Consider the following 16,407-nt stretch of genomic DNA (forward strand, 5'->3'; position numbering starts at 1 on the left):
TTCACTTTAACACAATAATAGCATTTTTGAAACAAAAAAAATGATGTTTTAATGTCTCCATGTTCTGAGATATATATATATATATTTTTTTGAAATATGGTTGTGTGCATGAGGCCTTAGTAATAAAGCTGCAGAAAATAGGCACAAGGGTACGGATACATAGAGACACTGTTTGCACGACAGCGGTCACGGCCAGGATCGCAGGGGCGTCATAGTGTAGCGGTAACCCCATAGCGGAGTTTGATATATTTTTTTTTACGATTCAGGGTTCGCAGTCATGGCACACATGCAATCCCTGCTATTCCAGCTGCCACAGCTGTCGTTCGACCAGTGTAGCCATATACTAAGGCCCCTTTCACACGGGTGAGTATTCCGCGCGGATGCGATGCGTGAGTTGAACACATTGCACCCGCACTGAATACCGGCCCATTCATTTCTATGGGGCTGTTCAGATGAGAGGTGATTTTCACGCATCACTTATGCGTTGCGTGAAAATCGCAGCATGCTCTATATTCTGCGTTTTTCACGCAACGCAGGCCCCATAGAAGTGAATGGGGTTGCGTGAAAATCGCAAGCATCCGCAAGCAAGTGCGGATGCAGTGCGATTTTCACGCACGGTTGCTAGGAGACGATCGGGATGGAGACCCGATCATTATTATTTTCCCTTATAACATGGTTATAAGGGAAAATAATAGCATTCTGAATACAGCACTGGAGGGGTTAAAAAAAATAAAAAATAATTTAACTCACCTTAATCCACTTGTTCGCGTAGCCCGGCATCTCCTTCTGTCTCCTTTGTTGAAGGACCTATGGTGAGCATTAAATACAGTTACAGGACCTTTGATGACGTCACTCCGGTCATCACATGGTACGTCACATGATCTTTTACCATGGTGATTCACCATGGTAAAAGATCATGTGAACCCAGGTCCTAAAGAAAGAATACAGAAGGAGATGCCGGGCTGCGCTATCAAGTGGACTAAGGTGAGTTAAAAAAATTAAAAAAAAATTTTAACCCCTCCAGCGCTATTTTACTTTGCATTCTGTATTCAGAATGCTATTATTTTCCCTTATAACCATGTTATAAGGGAAAATAATACTATTTACAGAACACCGATCCCAAGCCCGAACTTCTTTGAAGAAGTTCGGGTTTGGGTACCAAACATGCGCAATTTTTCTCACGCGAGTGCAAAACGCATTACAATGTTTTGCACTCGCGCGGAAAAATTGCAGGTGTTCCCGCAACGCACCCGCACATTTTCCCGTGTGAAAGAGGCCTAAGGCTTGGGCTACACAACGACGTGTTGCTCAATAGCAAGTCTCAGATAAGTCATGCGACCAAAAACATTTGGCTGCGTTGTGACATTGCTTGTGCAATGACTTTCAATAGAGACACAATGGAACACATGACATGATGTGGATCTGACGTGACAGTTGCAAATGATGCAGCACTGTTGGGTTTTGGTCGCAGGTCACATGCAACCTTACACCATAGACCACAATGCAACTTGCCAAATCACAGCTCTAAAATGGTCAAGTTGCAAACAATTCTCACAATTGTATTTGGTCGTGTGACATGTCACCTTGTAACCCTGGACTTAAAGGGGCTGTCTCCCGTCACTAAATGGCATTTATCATGTAGACAAAGTTAATACAAGGCACTTACTAATGTATTGTGATCAGTGGCGGATTGCAATAGGGACGTTCGGGTCGGCAGCCCCGGGTGCCATCCACAGATCCCCCATGACAGTGCCACCCACAGATCCCCTCCATAACAGTGCCACCCACAGATCCCCTCCATAACAGTGCCACCCACAGATCCCCTCCATAACAGTGCCACCCACAGATCCCCTCCATAACAGTGCCACCCACAGATCCCCTCCATAACAGTGCCACCCACAGATCCCCTCCATAACAGTGCCACCCACAGATCCCCTCCATAACAGTGCCACCCACAGATCCCCTCCATAACAGTGCCACCCACAGATCCCCTCCATAACAGTGCCACCCACAGATCCCCTCCATAACAGTGCCACCCACAGATCCCCTCCATAACAGTGCCACCCACAGATCCCCTCCATAACAGTGCCACCCACAGATCCCCTCCATAACAGTGCCACCCACAGATCCCCTCCATAACAGTGCCACCCACAGATCCCCTCCATAACAGTGCCACCCACAGATCCCCTCCATAACAGTGCCACCCACAGATCCCCTCCATAACAGTGCCACCCACAGATCCCCTCCATAACAGTGCCACCCACAGATCCCCTCCATAACAGTGCCACCCACAGATCCCCTCCATAACAGTGCCACCCACAGATCCCCTCCATAACAGTGCCACCCACAGATCCCCTCCATAACAGTGCCACCCACAGATCCCCTCCATAACAGTGCCACCCACAGATCCCCTCCATAACAGTGCCACCCACAGATCCCCTCCATAACAGTGCCACCCACAGATCCCCTCCATAACAGTGCCACCCACAGATCCCCTCCATAACAGTGCCACCCACAGATCCCCTCCATAACAGTGCCACCAACAGATCCCCTCCATAACAGTGCCACCCACAGATCCCCTCCATAACAGTGCCATCCACAGATCCCCTCCATAACAGTGCCATCCACAGATCCCCTCCATAACAGTGTCATCCACAGATCCCCTCCATAACAGTGTCATCCACAGATCCCCCATAACACTGCAAATAGACCTCTACCACAATTCCCTTAAAATATCGCATCGCATATCGTTATCGCATCCTGTTTGGGAAAAGCTGGTCTACTGTGCTAATATAAACAATGGGGGTTCTACAAAAGAGCTATTGTGGGGCAAAGTTCATATTCGTGTTTACACACGTGTTTTAAAATTAATGCTTTCTCCTATTATAAACAGGACACAATGCTGTGGGGCTGGTATGCAACTTTTTCCAGGGCTGGTTTTTATCCCCAGTCCGGCCCTGACCATAGCTCCCTGTCCCGTCGCCTATCACCGCCATAGGCTTCAGGCCTAGTAGGCCTGAGGCCTATGCGGTAGTGAAATCCCGGCGCAGGCGTGCGTGATGACGTCATCACGCGCCTGTGCCGGGACACAGCACATTGACGTGTGCCTGCCTCATCCCGCCTTCGTCTGCAATCAAGTGCCTGGCCCTGGACGGTAAGTATTTAACTTTTCATTTTTTTTTCCAATTTTTATTTTTTTATTTCATGTGCCTACTTTGGGGGACATGTGGGGGACGAGACACAGAGGAGGACATATTAGGGAAGGGACCTCGAGTACATGGGAGGGGGAATGTGGGGCTGTGTGGGGCTAAATTTTTATGGGAGGGACTACTATGTGGGGGCAAATTATTATGGGAGTCGGACTACTATGTGGGGGCAAATTACTATATGGGGCAGTGTGGGGGAAAATTACTATGTGGGGGCAAATTACTATATGGGGCAGTGTGGGGGTAAATTACTATGTGGGGGCAGTCTGGGGGCAAATTACTATATGGGGGCAGTGTGGTGGAAACTATTGTGTGGGGTAATTACTATGTGGGGGCAGTGTGGGGGCAAATTACTATGGGAGGGACTACTATGTGGGGGAAACTATTGTGTGGGGGAAATTGCTATGTGGGGGGCAGTGTGGGGTAATTTCTATGTGGGGGGCAGTGTGGAAAAATTGCTATGTGGGGACAAATTACTATGTGGGCGAAACTATTGTGTGGGGACAGTGTGGGGGAAATTGCTATGTGGGGGGCAGTGTGGGGTAATTGCTATGTGGGGACAAATTACTATGTGGGGGAAACTATTGTGTGGGGGCAGTGTGGGGTAATTTCTATGTGGGGGCAGTGTAGTGGAAATTACTATGTAGGGGCAAATTACTATGTGGGGGCAGTGTGGTGGAAATTACTATGTGGGGGCAGTGTGGGTGCAAATTACTATGTGGGGGCAAATTACTATGTGGGGGAAATTACTATGTAGGAGCAGTGTGGGGCAAATTACTGTGTGGGGGCAAAGTACTATATGGGGGCAGTTTGGGGGAAATTACTGTGTGGGGGCAAATTACAATGGGGGAATTACTATGTGGGGGCAGTGTGGTGGAAATTACTATATGGGGGTGTTGCTATTGGGGAGGCACTGTAGGGGCAATTCTATTATTTTTGGGGACACTATACAGGGATTATTACCTGGAGCACAATATAGGGTGTTATTATTACTGGGGGTCTCTAGGGGACATTATAATTGCTGTGGACAGTATAGGGACATTTGGGGTAATTTATCAAACTGGTGTAAAGTAGAACTGGCTTAGTTGCCCATAGCAACCAATCAGATTCCACCTTTCATATTTGACAACTCTTTTGGAAATCCAGTTCTACTTTACACCAGTTTGATAAATGACCCCAATTATGTCTATTAGGGTCACTATTTTTTCAGCAGTATAGTTCCTGGGGCATTGGGGGGCACAACAGGCACAGTATTGGGAGTGGCAGCAGGATGACACTGTGGGGACACCAGGATGAGGAGGAATTGAGAAATCTAACGTGTCTGTGCTACAAACTGTAGAGACGAGATGCGGCTGAAAGAATTTGCCATGGTGGTCTGGGTCAAATGGCGGAGAAGAGGAAAGAGAAGGTCTACATGACAGGAGATGTCACTGGATGTAAGAGGTATGTGGTGCTGTATTCTCCTCCATGTCTTTTTTAGTATAATTATATGTATTTTAAATTTAGCGACCAAATTTTTCAGTTTAGGACCCAATTTGGGGTATTTTTTTTTTGTCTGAAGATGTCATATGGCCTAAGAAGAGACTGTGGCGCTCATGAAGCACCGCAGCCTCTTCATACAAAAAAAAACACTAAACTAAAATGGGGGGGGGGGGGGGCCCAAGTTGGTTAGACAGCCCCAGGCCTATCATGCACTTAATCCGCCCCTGATTGTGATTGTCCATATTGCTTCCTGTGCTGGCTGGATTATACACTTTCTGCTTTCCATGGTTACGACCACCCTGTAATCCACCATAGAAATAAAAGTGCAAGCACGGCCACCGCTGATGGAGTGCGGGGTGGATTTAATCCCTGGTAACAAGCAGAGTATAATGTGATGGAAAAATTAATCAAGCCAGTAAAGGAGGCAAATTGGACAATCACAATATGAGGTCATTGGCAACTGCCTCATAGGGGTTTTGCCTTAGTCTGGATCAACACTGTAGAATTATAGCTTGGTGCTAGGTGGTAAAAGGATGAAAAATGACTGTGGTCCATCAATCATAGTAGGATATATCAGCTTCTGTAGTCGCTGCTGACAGCTGTTCAGGTGAGATCTCCACTCGATCCTTCCTCTTGTCTGATCGCCGCAAGATGATCACTGAGTGAATGTGTACAACTCTCTGTGGGTCAACCTGCGCAAAATGGAGCAGAAGACATCATTTAGTAGCTGCATTCAAATACCTTACATATAAAGATTAGTTCATCTTGAAGGTACTTTAATATAAAAAGATTAGATAACTATATAATAATTCCATAAAGGGAGCCGGTCATCATTTTCATGCTGCTTTAACTATAGGCGCGTCGTCTTATAGATTGTCACATACATTGAGCCAAAAGGTGGCACAATATGGCGCATTTAGATTTACTGAAATTATCCATACCTAGCCCAACAAGCCGACATGGTTTCTCAAAACAGCAAGGTGGCTTCACAGGAAAGGGCATGGCCTAATATGCCCCAATCCTACCACTAAATTCTGTCTTAGGGTTCATGTACACGAATATATTTAGTTTCAGTGTCTGTTCCGTTTTTTTTTTGCGGACAGGATGCGGACCCATTCATTTCAATAGGCCCACGAAAAAAGATAGAACATGTCCTATTCTTGTCCGTTTTGCAGACAAGGATATGCATTGTTACAATGGATCCTAAAAAAAAATAAAACAGATGCAATACAGAGGTCGCACAGACGTTATCCGTACTTTCTGCAGACCACAAAATACATGTGGTCATGTGCATGAGTCCTTAAAAGGGTTGTCCGGCTTTTACTATTGATGCCCCATCAATATCAGATCGGCGGGGGTCCAACCCTCAGAACCACCAATCAGCTGTATGAGGAGACGGCACATGCAGTACACACGTGCCATCTCCCTTCTCTCTTCCTGTCCGCTGCTGTATGTCTATGTACTTGCCATAGATCGCAGCAGCGGACAAGAAGGGAGACGGCACGTGCGTGCGCCGTCTCATTATACAGCTGATTGGCCGATCTCCTCAGGATAGGTCATCGATAGTAAAATACCAACCAATAGTTGGTATAGAATCAGAGAAAAGTGTCTATCCCTGCACAACATTTATCATCAAGCCTGGGCTCCTGTGAAATTCTGTGCACGGCTCGACAGCCCGTTTAGGTTTACGCCATATATAGATTAGTAAATCTGCCACTACGTCTTAGGCCAGTTTCACACGAGCGTTTTCAGAAACACACCCTGGCGGAGACTCATCAAACTGGTTTAATGCAAAACGGGCTTGTTTTGCCCATAGCAGCCAATCAGATTCCACCTTTTATTTTCCAAAGGAGCTCTGAAAAATGAAAGCTGGAATCTGATTGGCTGCTATGGCCAAGTTTTCCTTAACACTAGTTTTGATAAATCTACCCCTAGGTGTCATGGCCCCACATCCCGGACTGAACACTGCTCATGTGACCCAAAGGCCTCATGCACACGAACGTTGTTGTGTTCCGTTTTTCGTGATTTTCTGCGGACCCATTGACTTTAAATGGGTCCGTTGAAAACTCTGCTAATGCACGTCCGTGATCCGTGGTTCCAGTCCGTCAAAAAAATATAACCTGTCCTATTTTTTTCACGGAAAACGGTTCGCGGACCCATTCAAGTCAATGGGACCGTGAAAAAATGCGGAGGCACACAAGATTGTCATCCGCGTCCGTTTTTTTCCTATCATTTGCATGGCAAACTTGTCTTAGACTTTTTTTTTACTTTCCTTCATGTCTGGTGATCCTCCAAAAATAAAGGAAGACACACGGAAATGGATCACGGAACAACGGAACCCCATTTTGCGGAACGGAACACAACAACGGTCGTGTGCATGAGGCCAAACTCAGAGCAGCACAGGACACGTGCTTTGAGCTCCTGCCAGACCACATCATAAATCATTATGATGCTGGAAGTTTGGCGTGGAAAATGGTCCCGTACCGAACAAGCCTTTCTGAAACTGGCAGTACTATGAAATCTTGTGGCGCCTCACAGAAAACATAGGGGGTAAATTATTAAGATTGGTGTTTCTCTGTAGCCGATCCGTCATGAGGGACCCTGAGGACAGTGATTGGGTGCAGCAGTTACGGTATGTGACGTGCAGATGTATGGAAGGTCACCTAAGCAATCACTGTCCTCGGTCTTAGACCACAGAGGACGATTGACTGACGTGGTCACATGCCACCAGCACCTCACCGATGCAAACTGTAAACGGTCTACTGCCGAGGACAGAGATTGGCTAAAGTCCTTACTGCACCGAATTAGGCCGTTATTTGACACCATAACCGAAACCTTTACCAGCGTCTGGATCACAGGGCCAAATAAGGCTCACCAAACACAAAAGCATCTATAAAGTTTACATTTAACACTGCCCCTTATCTAGGGATGGGCGATAACAAAAATATTACCACAATAACAATATTAAGAAATTTATCACAATAAATACCCATTTAGAAGAAAAAACATTTGGGGCCACAGGGAGATATTATAGTGCATGCAGCAGGGAGCCAAAAGGAGCCGTCATACTGTATGGGGACCACAAGGAGACATTACACTGCAAGGGCTGGCTGGTGACCTTATACTGTATGGGGACCACAAGGAGACATTATACTGCAAGGGCTGGCTGGTGACCTTATACTGCATGAGACGGGTGCCAAATGGAGACATTATACTGCATGGGGCAACAATCCCCCCCCCATCAGTATAACGTCTCCTTCTTGACCCATACAGTAGTGTCTCCTTGTTGCTCCTGTATGGGGGCAACAGGGAGACATTATACTGTATGGGGCTTCTACTGATGGGACTCCTGACAGGTATATTCCCCATCTCCTGCTATTGGGTAGAGAGCAACAGCCCTGGGGGTAGGGGCTGCTGATGGGCCTAAGCGGATCTAGGCAGGAAGAGAGGACCACCTTTATTCATCAGTACCTAGTACTATCTTTTACCTCCCGTGCCGCGATCACACTTCTCCAGGTCCTGGCCTGCCACCGTCCAAGGTGGGAGAACTCCCTGAGAGAGACTGGCTTCGCCTCTTTCACTGTGCTGCTGACGTTGGCCGCCTGGCTTGTGCGTCCGGCTATTTCCTGACTTTGGTGGGTGGGACGTGGGGTCACGGGGAAATAGGAGCAAGGAGGATGCGGCTGATGCGGGAATGTAATGTATGCAGGTGGCAGGACGTGGACATTTTATAAGCGGTCGGCACACATGCGACTGCTCCTATGACGTCATTAAATACCGCTGTTATTAGGAAACAGTGATATTGCGGTTTCTTAATACTGCCGTATATTGCCTCCCTTTTCCCTCCACACTGGAGAGAGAGAATGGAAGGGGGGGGGGGGGGCAGAGGGCTGTGCTGTGGGCAGTGTTTGTCTTCTCTTTGTACAGATGCTTCAAGGAAGATGTATGCACTGTGGAAGTATGCTTAAGCCAATCACTTAGCTGGATACATAGACACATATTATTCACCGCTTATAGAAAAGCACCTCCTTGAAGTGTCACATATGATGTATGTAGAATTGAGGTTAGGAAGACCACCATTACAACATGGCGCGGACCCATAGATGTTGAGCTCGTGCATACTGCGCAGAAGCCAAGTGTTATCTTACCTCGTTTTCCTTCTTAACTCCTTAAGGACACAGCCTTATTTCACCTTAAAGGGGTTGTCTCACTTCAGCAAATGGCATTTATCATGTAGAGAAAGTTAACACAAGGCACTTACTAATGTATTGTGTTTCTCCATATTGCTTCCTTTACTGACTGGATTCATATTCCCATCACATTATACACTGCTCGTTTCCATGGTTACAACCAGACTGCAATCCATCAGTGATGGTCGTACTTGCACATTATAGAAAAAAAGCGCCTGCCTCTCTGGTCGCCGGGACCGTGGGAGCTCACATAGGCTGGTGCTTTTTCCTATACCGCTGCTGAATTGCAGGGTGGTCGTAACCATGGAAACAATGCGATGGAGAAATTAATCCAGCCAGCACAGGAGGCAATATGGACAATCACAATACATTAGTAAGTGCCTTGTATTCACTTTCTCTACATAATAAATGCTATTTGCTGAAGTGAGACAACCCCTTTAAATGAGTTGTCTCATCTCAGACAGTGGGGGCATATCGCTAGGATACACCCCCATCGTCTTATAGGTGCAGTCCCACTGGGACCCGCACCTATCTACTAAACGGAGCCCCGCAAAGTGGTGGCTGGAGGACTCCGTTCGGCCAGCACCAAGCACTCTCCCCATAGAAGTGAATGGGACCGCACCAGGCATGACCAGCCCCTGTTCCCATTCACTTCTATGGGCAAAATGGAAATAGCTCGGCTATTTTTGGCGGCCCCATAGAAATAAATGGTGGGCAGTGCGCCACTTTTGGGGCTCCGTTCTCGATATAGGTGCGGTCAGACAATGGGGGTATATCCTAGTGATATATCCCCATTGTCTGAGATGAGACAACCCCTTTAACCACCTCCGGACCGCCTAACGCAGGATCGCGTTCCGGAGGTGGCAGCCCTGCGCAGAGTCACGCATATATGCGTCATCTCGCGATGGGCGAGATTTCCTGTGAACGCGCGCACACAGGCGCGCGCGCTCACAGGAACGGAAGGTAAGAGAGTTGATCTCCAGCCTGCCAGCGGCGATCGTTCGCTGGCAGGCTGGAGATGTGTTTTTTTTAACCCCTAACAGGTATATTAGACGCTGTTTTGATAACAGCGTCTAATATACCTGCTACCTGGTCCTCTGGTGGTCCCATTTGTTTGGATCGACCACCAGAGGACACAGGTAGCTCAGTAAAGTCCCACCAAGCACCACTACACTACACTACACCCCCCCCCGTCACTTATTAACCCCTTATTAGCCCCTGATCACCCCATATAGACTCCCTGATCACCCCCCTGTCATTGATCACCCCCCTGTCATTGATTACCCCCCTGTAAAGCTCCATTCAGATGTCCGCATGATTTTTACGGATCCACTGATAGATGGATCGGATCCGCAAAACGCATCCGGACGTCTGAATGAAGCCTTACAGGGGCGTGATCAATGACTGTGGTTATCACCCCATATAGACTCCCTGATCACCCCCCCTGTCATTGATTACACCCCTGTCATTGATCACCCCCCTGTAAAGCTCCATTCAGATGTCCGCATGATTTTTACGGATGCACTGATAGATGGATCCGATCCTCAAAACGCATCCGGACGTCTGAATGAAGCCTTACAGGGGCATGATCAATGACTGTGGTGATCACCCCATATAGACTCCCTGATCACCCCCCTGTCATTGATCACCCCCCCTGTAAAGCTCCATTCAGATGTCCGCATGATTTTTACGGATGCACTGATAGATGGATCCGATCCGCAAAACGCATCCGGACGTCTGAATGAAGCCTTACAGGGGCATGATCAATGACTGTGGTGATCACCCCATATAGACTCCCTGATCACCCCCCTGTCATTGATCACCCCCCCTGTAAAGCTCCATTCAGATGTCCGCATGATTTTTACGGATGCACTGATAGATGGATCCGATCCGCAAAACGCATCCGGACGTCTGAATGAAGCCTTACAGGGGCATGATCAATGACTGTGGTGATCACCCCATATAGACTCCCTGATCACCCCTCTGTCATTGATTACCCCCCTGTAAAGCTCCATTCAGATGTCCGCATGATTTTTACGGATGCACTGATAGATGGATCGGATCCGCAAAACGCATCCGGACGTCTGAATGAAGCCTTACAGGGGCATGATCAATGACTGTGGTGATCACCCCATATAGACTCCCTGATCAACCCCCCTGTCATTGATCAACCCCCCTGTCATTGATCAACCCCCCTGTCATTGATCAACCCCCCTGTCATTGATCACCCCCCTGTCATTGATCACCCCTCTGTAAGGCTCCATTCAGATATTTTTTTGGCCCAAGTTAGCAGAATTTTTATTTTTTTTTCTTACAAAGTCTCATATTCCACTAACTTGTGTCAAAAAATAAAATCTCACATGAACTCACCATACCCCTCACGGAATCCAAATGCGTAAAATTTTTTAGACATTTATATTCCAGACTTCTTCTCACGCTTTAGGGCCCCTAGAATGCCAGGGCAGTATAAATACCCCACATGTGACCCCATTTCGGAAAGAAGACACCCCCAGGTATTCCGTGAGGGGCATATTGAGTCCATGAAAGATTGAATTTTTTGTCCCAAGTTAGCGGAACGGGAGACTTTGTGAGAAAAAAATTAAAAATATCAATTTCCGCTAACTTGTGCCAAAAAAAAAAAAATTTCTATGAACTCGCCATGCCCCTCATTGAATACCTTGGGGTGTCTTCTTTCCAAAATGGGGTCACATGTGGGGTATTTATACTGCTCTGGCATTCTAGGGGCCCCAAAGCGTGAGAAGAAGTCTGGTATCCAAATGTCTAAAAATGCCCTCCTAAAAGGAATTTGGGCACCTTTGCGCATCTAGGCTGCAAAAAAGTCACACATCTGGTATCGCCGTACTCAGGAGAAGTTGGGGAATGTGTTTTGGGGTGTCATTTTACATATACCCATGCTGGGTGAGAGAAATATCTTGGTCAAATGCCAACTTTGTATAAAAAAAATGGGAAAAGTTGTCTTTTGCCAAGATATTTCTCTCACCCAGCATGGGTATATGTAAAATGACACCCCAAAACACATTCCCCAACTTCTCCTGAATACGGCGATACCACATGTGTGACACTTTTTTGCAGCCTAGGTGGGCAAAGGGGCCCATATTCCAAAGAGCACCTTTAGGATTTCACAGGTCATTTACCTACTTACCACACATTAGGGCCCCTGGAAAATGCCAGGGCAGTATAACTACCCCACAAGTGACCCCATTTTGGAAAGAAGACACCCCAAGGTATTCCGTGAGGGGCATGGCGAGTTCCTAGAATTTTTTATTTTTTGTCACAAGTTAGTGGAAAATGCTTTTTTTTTTTTTTTTTTTTTTTTCATACAAAGTCTCATATTCCACTAACTTGTGACAAAAAATAAAAAGTTCCATGAACTCACTATGCCCATCAGCGAATACCTTGGGGTCTCTTCTTTCCAAAATGGGGTCACTTGTGGGGTAGTTATACTGCCCTGGCATTCTAGGGGCCCAAATGTGTGGTAAGGAGTTTGAAATCAAATTCTGTAAAAAATGACCTGTGAAATCCGAAAGGTGCTCTTTTGAATATGGGCCCCTTTGCCCACCTAGGCTGCAAAAAGTGTCACACATCTGGTATCTCCGTAATCGGGAGAAGTTGGGGAATGTGTTTTGGGGTGTCATTTTACATATACCCATGCTGGGTGAGAGAAATATCTTGGCAAAAGACAACTTTTCCCATTTTTTTATACAAAGTTGGCATTTGACCAAGATATTTATCTCACCCAGCATGGGTATATGTAAAAAGACACCCCAAAACACATTCCTCAACTTCTCCTGAATACAGAGATACCAGATGTGTGACACTTTTTTGCAGCCTAGGTGGGCAAAGGGGCCCACATTCCAAAGAGCACCTTTCGGATTTCACAGGTCATTTACCTACTTACCACACATTTGGGCCCCTAGAATGCCAGGGCAGTATAACTACCCCACAAGTGACCCCATTTTGGAAAGAAGAGACCCCAAGGTATTCGCTGATGGGCATAGTGAGTTCATGGAAGTTTTTATTTTTTGTCACAAGTTTGTGGAATATGAGACTTTGTATGAAAAAAAAAATAAAAAAAAAAATCATCATTTTCCACTAACTTGTGACAAAAAATAAAAAATTCTAGGAACTCGCCATGCCCCTCACGGAATACCTTGGGGTGTCTTCTTTCCAAAATGGGGTCACTTGTGGGGTAGTTATACTGCCCTGGTATTCTAGGGGCCCAAATGTGTGGTAAGGAGTTTGAAATCAAATTCTGTAAAAAATGAGGAGTGAAATCCGAAAGGTGCTCTTTGGAATATGGGCCCCTTTGCCCACCTAGGCTGCAAAAAAGTGTCACACATCTGGTATCCCCGTACTCAGGAGAAGTTGAGGAATGTGTTTTGGGGTGTCTTTTTACATATACCCATGCTGGGTGAGATAAATATCTTGGTCAAATGACAACTTTGTATAAAAAAATGGGAAAAGTTGTCTTTTGCCAAGATATTTCTCTCACCCAGCATGGGTATATATAAAATGACACCCCAAAACACATTCCCCACCTTCTCCTGAGTACGGAGATACCAGATGTGTGACACTTTTTTGCAGCCTAGGTGGGCAAAGGGGCCCATATTCCAAAGAGCACCTTTCGGATTTGACAGGTCATTTTTTACAGAATTTGATTTCAAACTCCTTACCACACATTTGGGCCCCTAGAATGCCAGGGCAGTATAACTACCCCACAAGTGACCCCATTTTGGAAAGAAGAGACCCCAAGGTATTCGCTGATGGGCATAGTGAGTTCATAGAACTTTTTATTTTTTGTCACAAGTTAGTGGAATATGAGACTTTGTAAGAAAAAAAAAAAAAATCATAATTTTCCGCTAAACTTGTGACAAAAAATAAAAAGTTCTATGAACTCACTATGCCCATCAGCGAATACCTTAGGGTGTGTACTTTCAGAAATGGGGTCATTTGTGGGGTGTTTGTACTGTCTGGCCATTGTAGAACCTCAGGAAACATGACAGGTGCTCAGAAAGTCAGAGCTGCTTCAAAAAGCGGAAATTCACATTTTTGTACCATAGTTTGTAAACGCTATAACATTTACCCAAACCATTTTTTTTTTACCCAAACATTTTTTTTTTATCAAAGACATGTAGAACTATAAATTTAGAGCAAAATTTCTATATGGATGTCGTTTTTTTTTTGCAAAATTTTACTACTGAAAGTGAAAAATGTCATTTTTTTGCAAAAAAAATCGTTAAATTTCGATTAATAACAAAAAAAGTAAAAATGTCAGCAGCAATGAAATACCACCAAATGAAAGCTCTATTAGTGAGAAGAAAAGGAGGTAAAATTCATTTGGGTGGTAAGTTGCATGACCGAGCAATAAACGGTGAAAGTAGTGTAGGTCAGAAGTGTAAAAAGTGGCCTGGTCTTTCAGGGTGTTTAAGCACTGGGGGCTGAAGTGGTTAAGGTATAGGTTAGGAAAAAAACGTAACGTGAACCCAACCTAATCTGCAGGCAGCAAGTTATAGAAGCGCAGGAGAAGCTGAGCGAGTGATACATAGTTCACCTTCGGAAACGTGGAAATTCAGTTGTAAAAGGGGAACGCGTTATCAGTGATGGACAGCACTGTATGTGTACAGAGAGGCTCAGCCACAGCACTGTACGTGTACAGAGAGGCTCAGCCACAGCACTGTACGTGTACAGAGAGGCTCAGCCACAGCACTGTACGTGTACAGAGAGGCTCAGCCACAGCACTGTACGTGTACAGAGAGGCTCAGCCACAGCACTGTACGTGTACAGAGAGGCGCAGCCACAGCACTGTACGTGTACAGAGAGGCTCAGCCACAGCACTGTACGTGTACAGAGAGGCTCAGCCACAGCACTGTACGTGTACAGAGAGGCTCAGCCACAGCACTGTACGTGTACAGAGAGGCTCAGCCACAGCACTGTACGTGTACAGAGAGGCTCAGCCACAGCACTGTACGTGTACAGAGAGGCTCAGTCACAGCACTGTACGTGTACAGAGAGGCTCAGTCACAGCACTGTACGTGTACAGAGAGGCTCAGTCACAGCACTGTACAGAGAGGCTCAGTCACAGCACTGTACAGAGAGGCTCAGTCACAGCACTGTACGTGTACAGAGAGGCTCAGTCACAGCACTGTACGTGTACAGAGAGGCTCAGTCACAGCACTGTACGTGTACAGAGAGGCTCAGTCACAGCACTGTACGTGTACAGAGAGGCTCAGTCACAGCACTGTACGTGTACAGAGAGGCTCAGTCACAGCACTGTACGTGTACAGAGAGGCTCAGTCACAGCACTGTACGTGTACAGAGAGGCTCAGTCACAGCACTGTACGTGTACAGAGAGGCTCAGTCACAGCACTGTACGTGTACAGAGAGGCTCAGTCACAGCACTGTACGTGTACAGAGAGGCTCAGTCACAGCACTGTACGTGTACAGAGAGGCTCAGTCACAGCACTGTACGTGTACAGAGAGGCTCAGTCACAGCACTCTATGTGTACAGAGAGGCTCAGTCACAGCACTGTATGTGTACAGAGAGGCTAAGTCACAGCACTGTATGTGTACAGAGAGGCTCAGTCACAGCACTCTATGTGTACAGAGACTGCTCAGTCACAGCACTGGATGTGTACAGAGAGGCTCAGTCACAGCACTGTACGTGTACAGAGAGGCTCAGTCACAGCACTGTACGTGTACAGAGAGGCTCAGTCACAGCACTGTATGTGTACAGAGAGGCTAAGTCACAGCACTCTATGTGTACAGAGAGGCTCAGTCACAGCACTCTATGTGTACAGAGAGGCTCAGTCACAGCACTGGATGTGTACAGAGAGGCTCAGTCACAGCACTGGATGTGTACAGAGAGGCTCAGTCACAGCACTGGATGTGTACAGAGAGGCTCAGTCACAGCACTGGATGTGTACAGAGAGGCTCAGTCACAGCACTGGATGTGTACAGAGAGGCTCAGTCACAGCACTGGATGTGTACAGAGAGGCTCAGTCACAGCACTGGATGTGTACAGAGACGACCTCCCCTGAACAACTAAATCAGGAACAGCGATAGAAATGTATCATGTCCACATTGGGAATCTGATAGACCTCCTCTATAGCTGGTGCCTAGAGGTGGCTCCACAGGTCAGGTCCCCACCTGATGGCACATCCCAGGTGTATGTGTATATATATGTACATGTCTGTCTACTGGTCCTCATACAGGACAATTCACCCCAAACCGGCACTGCTGTCCATAGCAGGCAGCCAACCAGAGTCCAGATGTCAAACCTCTCTCACAGGCCGAAATGAAAACGGCGTTCTGATTGGTAGTCCGCTCACCTCGCCTATACATAAGCCCATAACCTCTTCTCGCTCCGTGCTCAGCGAGTGAGCCACACAGACCAAGAACGCGTCTCCTTCTATGTGTACAGCCTGCACCGCCATCATAGATGCGAGAATGGAGGTCTGTGACGTCACTGGTCACATGCCCCTTCATGGTCACACGACCAAATGTAGGAA

General features: G+C 46.7%; 1 protein-coding gene across 1 annotated transcript in view; it reads right to left on the reverse strand.

Moving 5' to 3' along the window:
- The window catches only part of BRCC3 (BRCA1/BRCA2-containing complex subunit 3), a 38,292-nt gene extending 21,923 nt beyond the window's left edge, over positions 1–16,369 (reverse strand). The window contains exons 1-2 of the mRNA XM_040405525.1: positions 16,228–16,369; positions 5,261–5,380 (exon numbers count right to left, since the gene is read on the reverse strand). Coding sequence (XP_040261459.1) covers positions 5,261–5,380; positions 16,228–16,335 — 228 coding nt within the window. The 5' untranslated portion in view covers positions 16,336–16,369. The remainder of the gene's footprint in view (positions 1–5,260; positions 5,381–16,227) is intronic.
- Between the last annotated feature and the right edge of the window lie 38 nt (positions 16,370–16,407).

Source organism: Bufo bufo, chromosome 8 (assembly GCF_905171765.1).
Source record: "Bufo bufo chromosome 8, aBufBuf1.1, whole genome shotgun sequence".
Taxonomy (NCBI): Eukaryota; Metazoa; Chordata; class Amphibia; order Anura; family Bufonidae; genus Bufo; species Bufo bufo.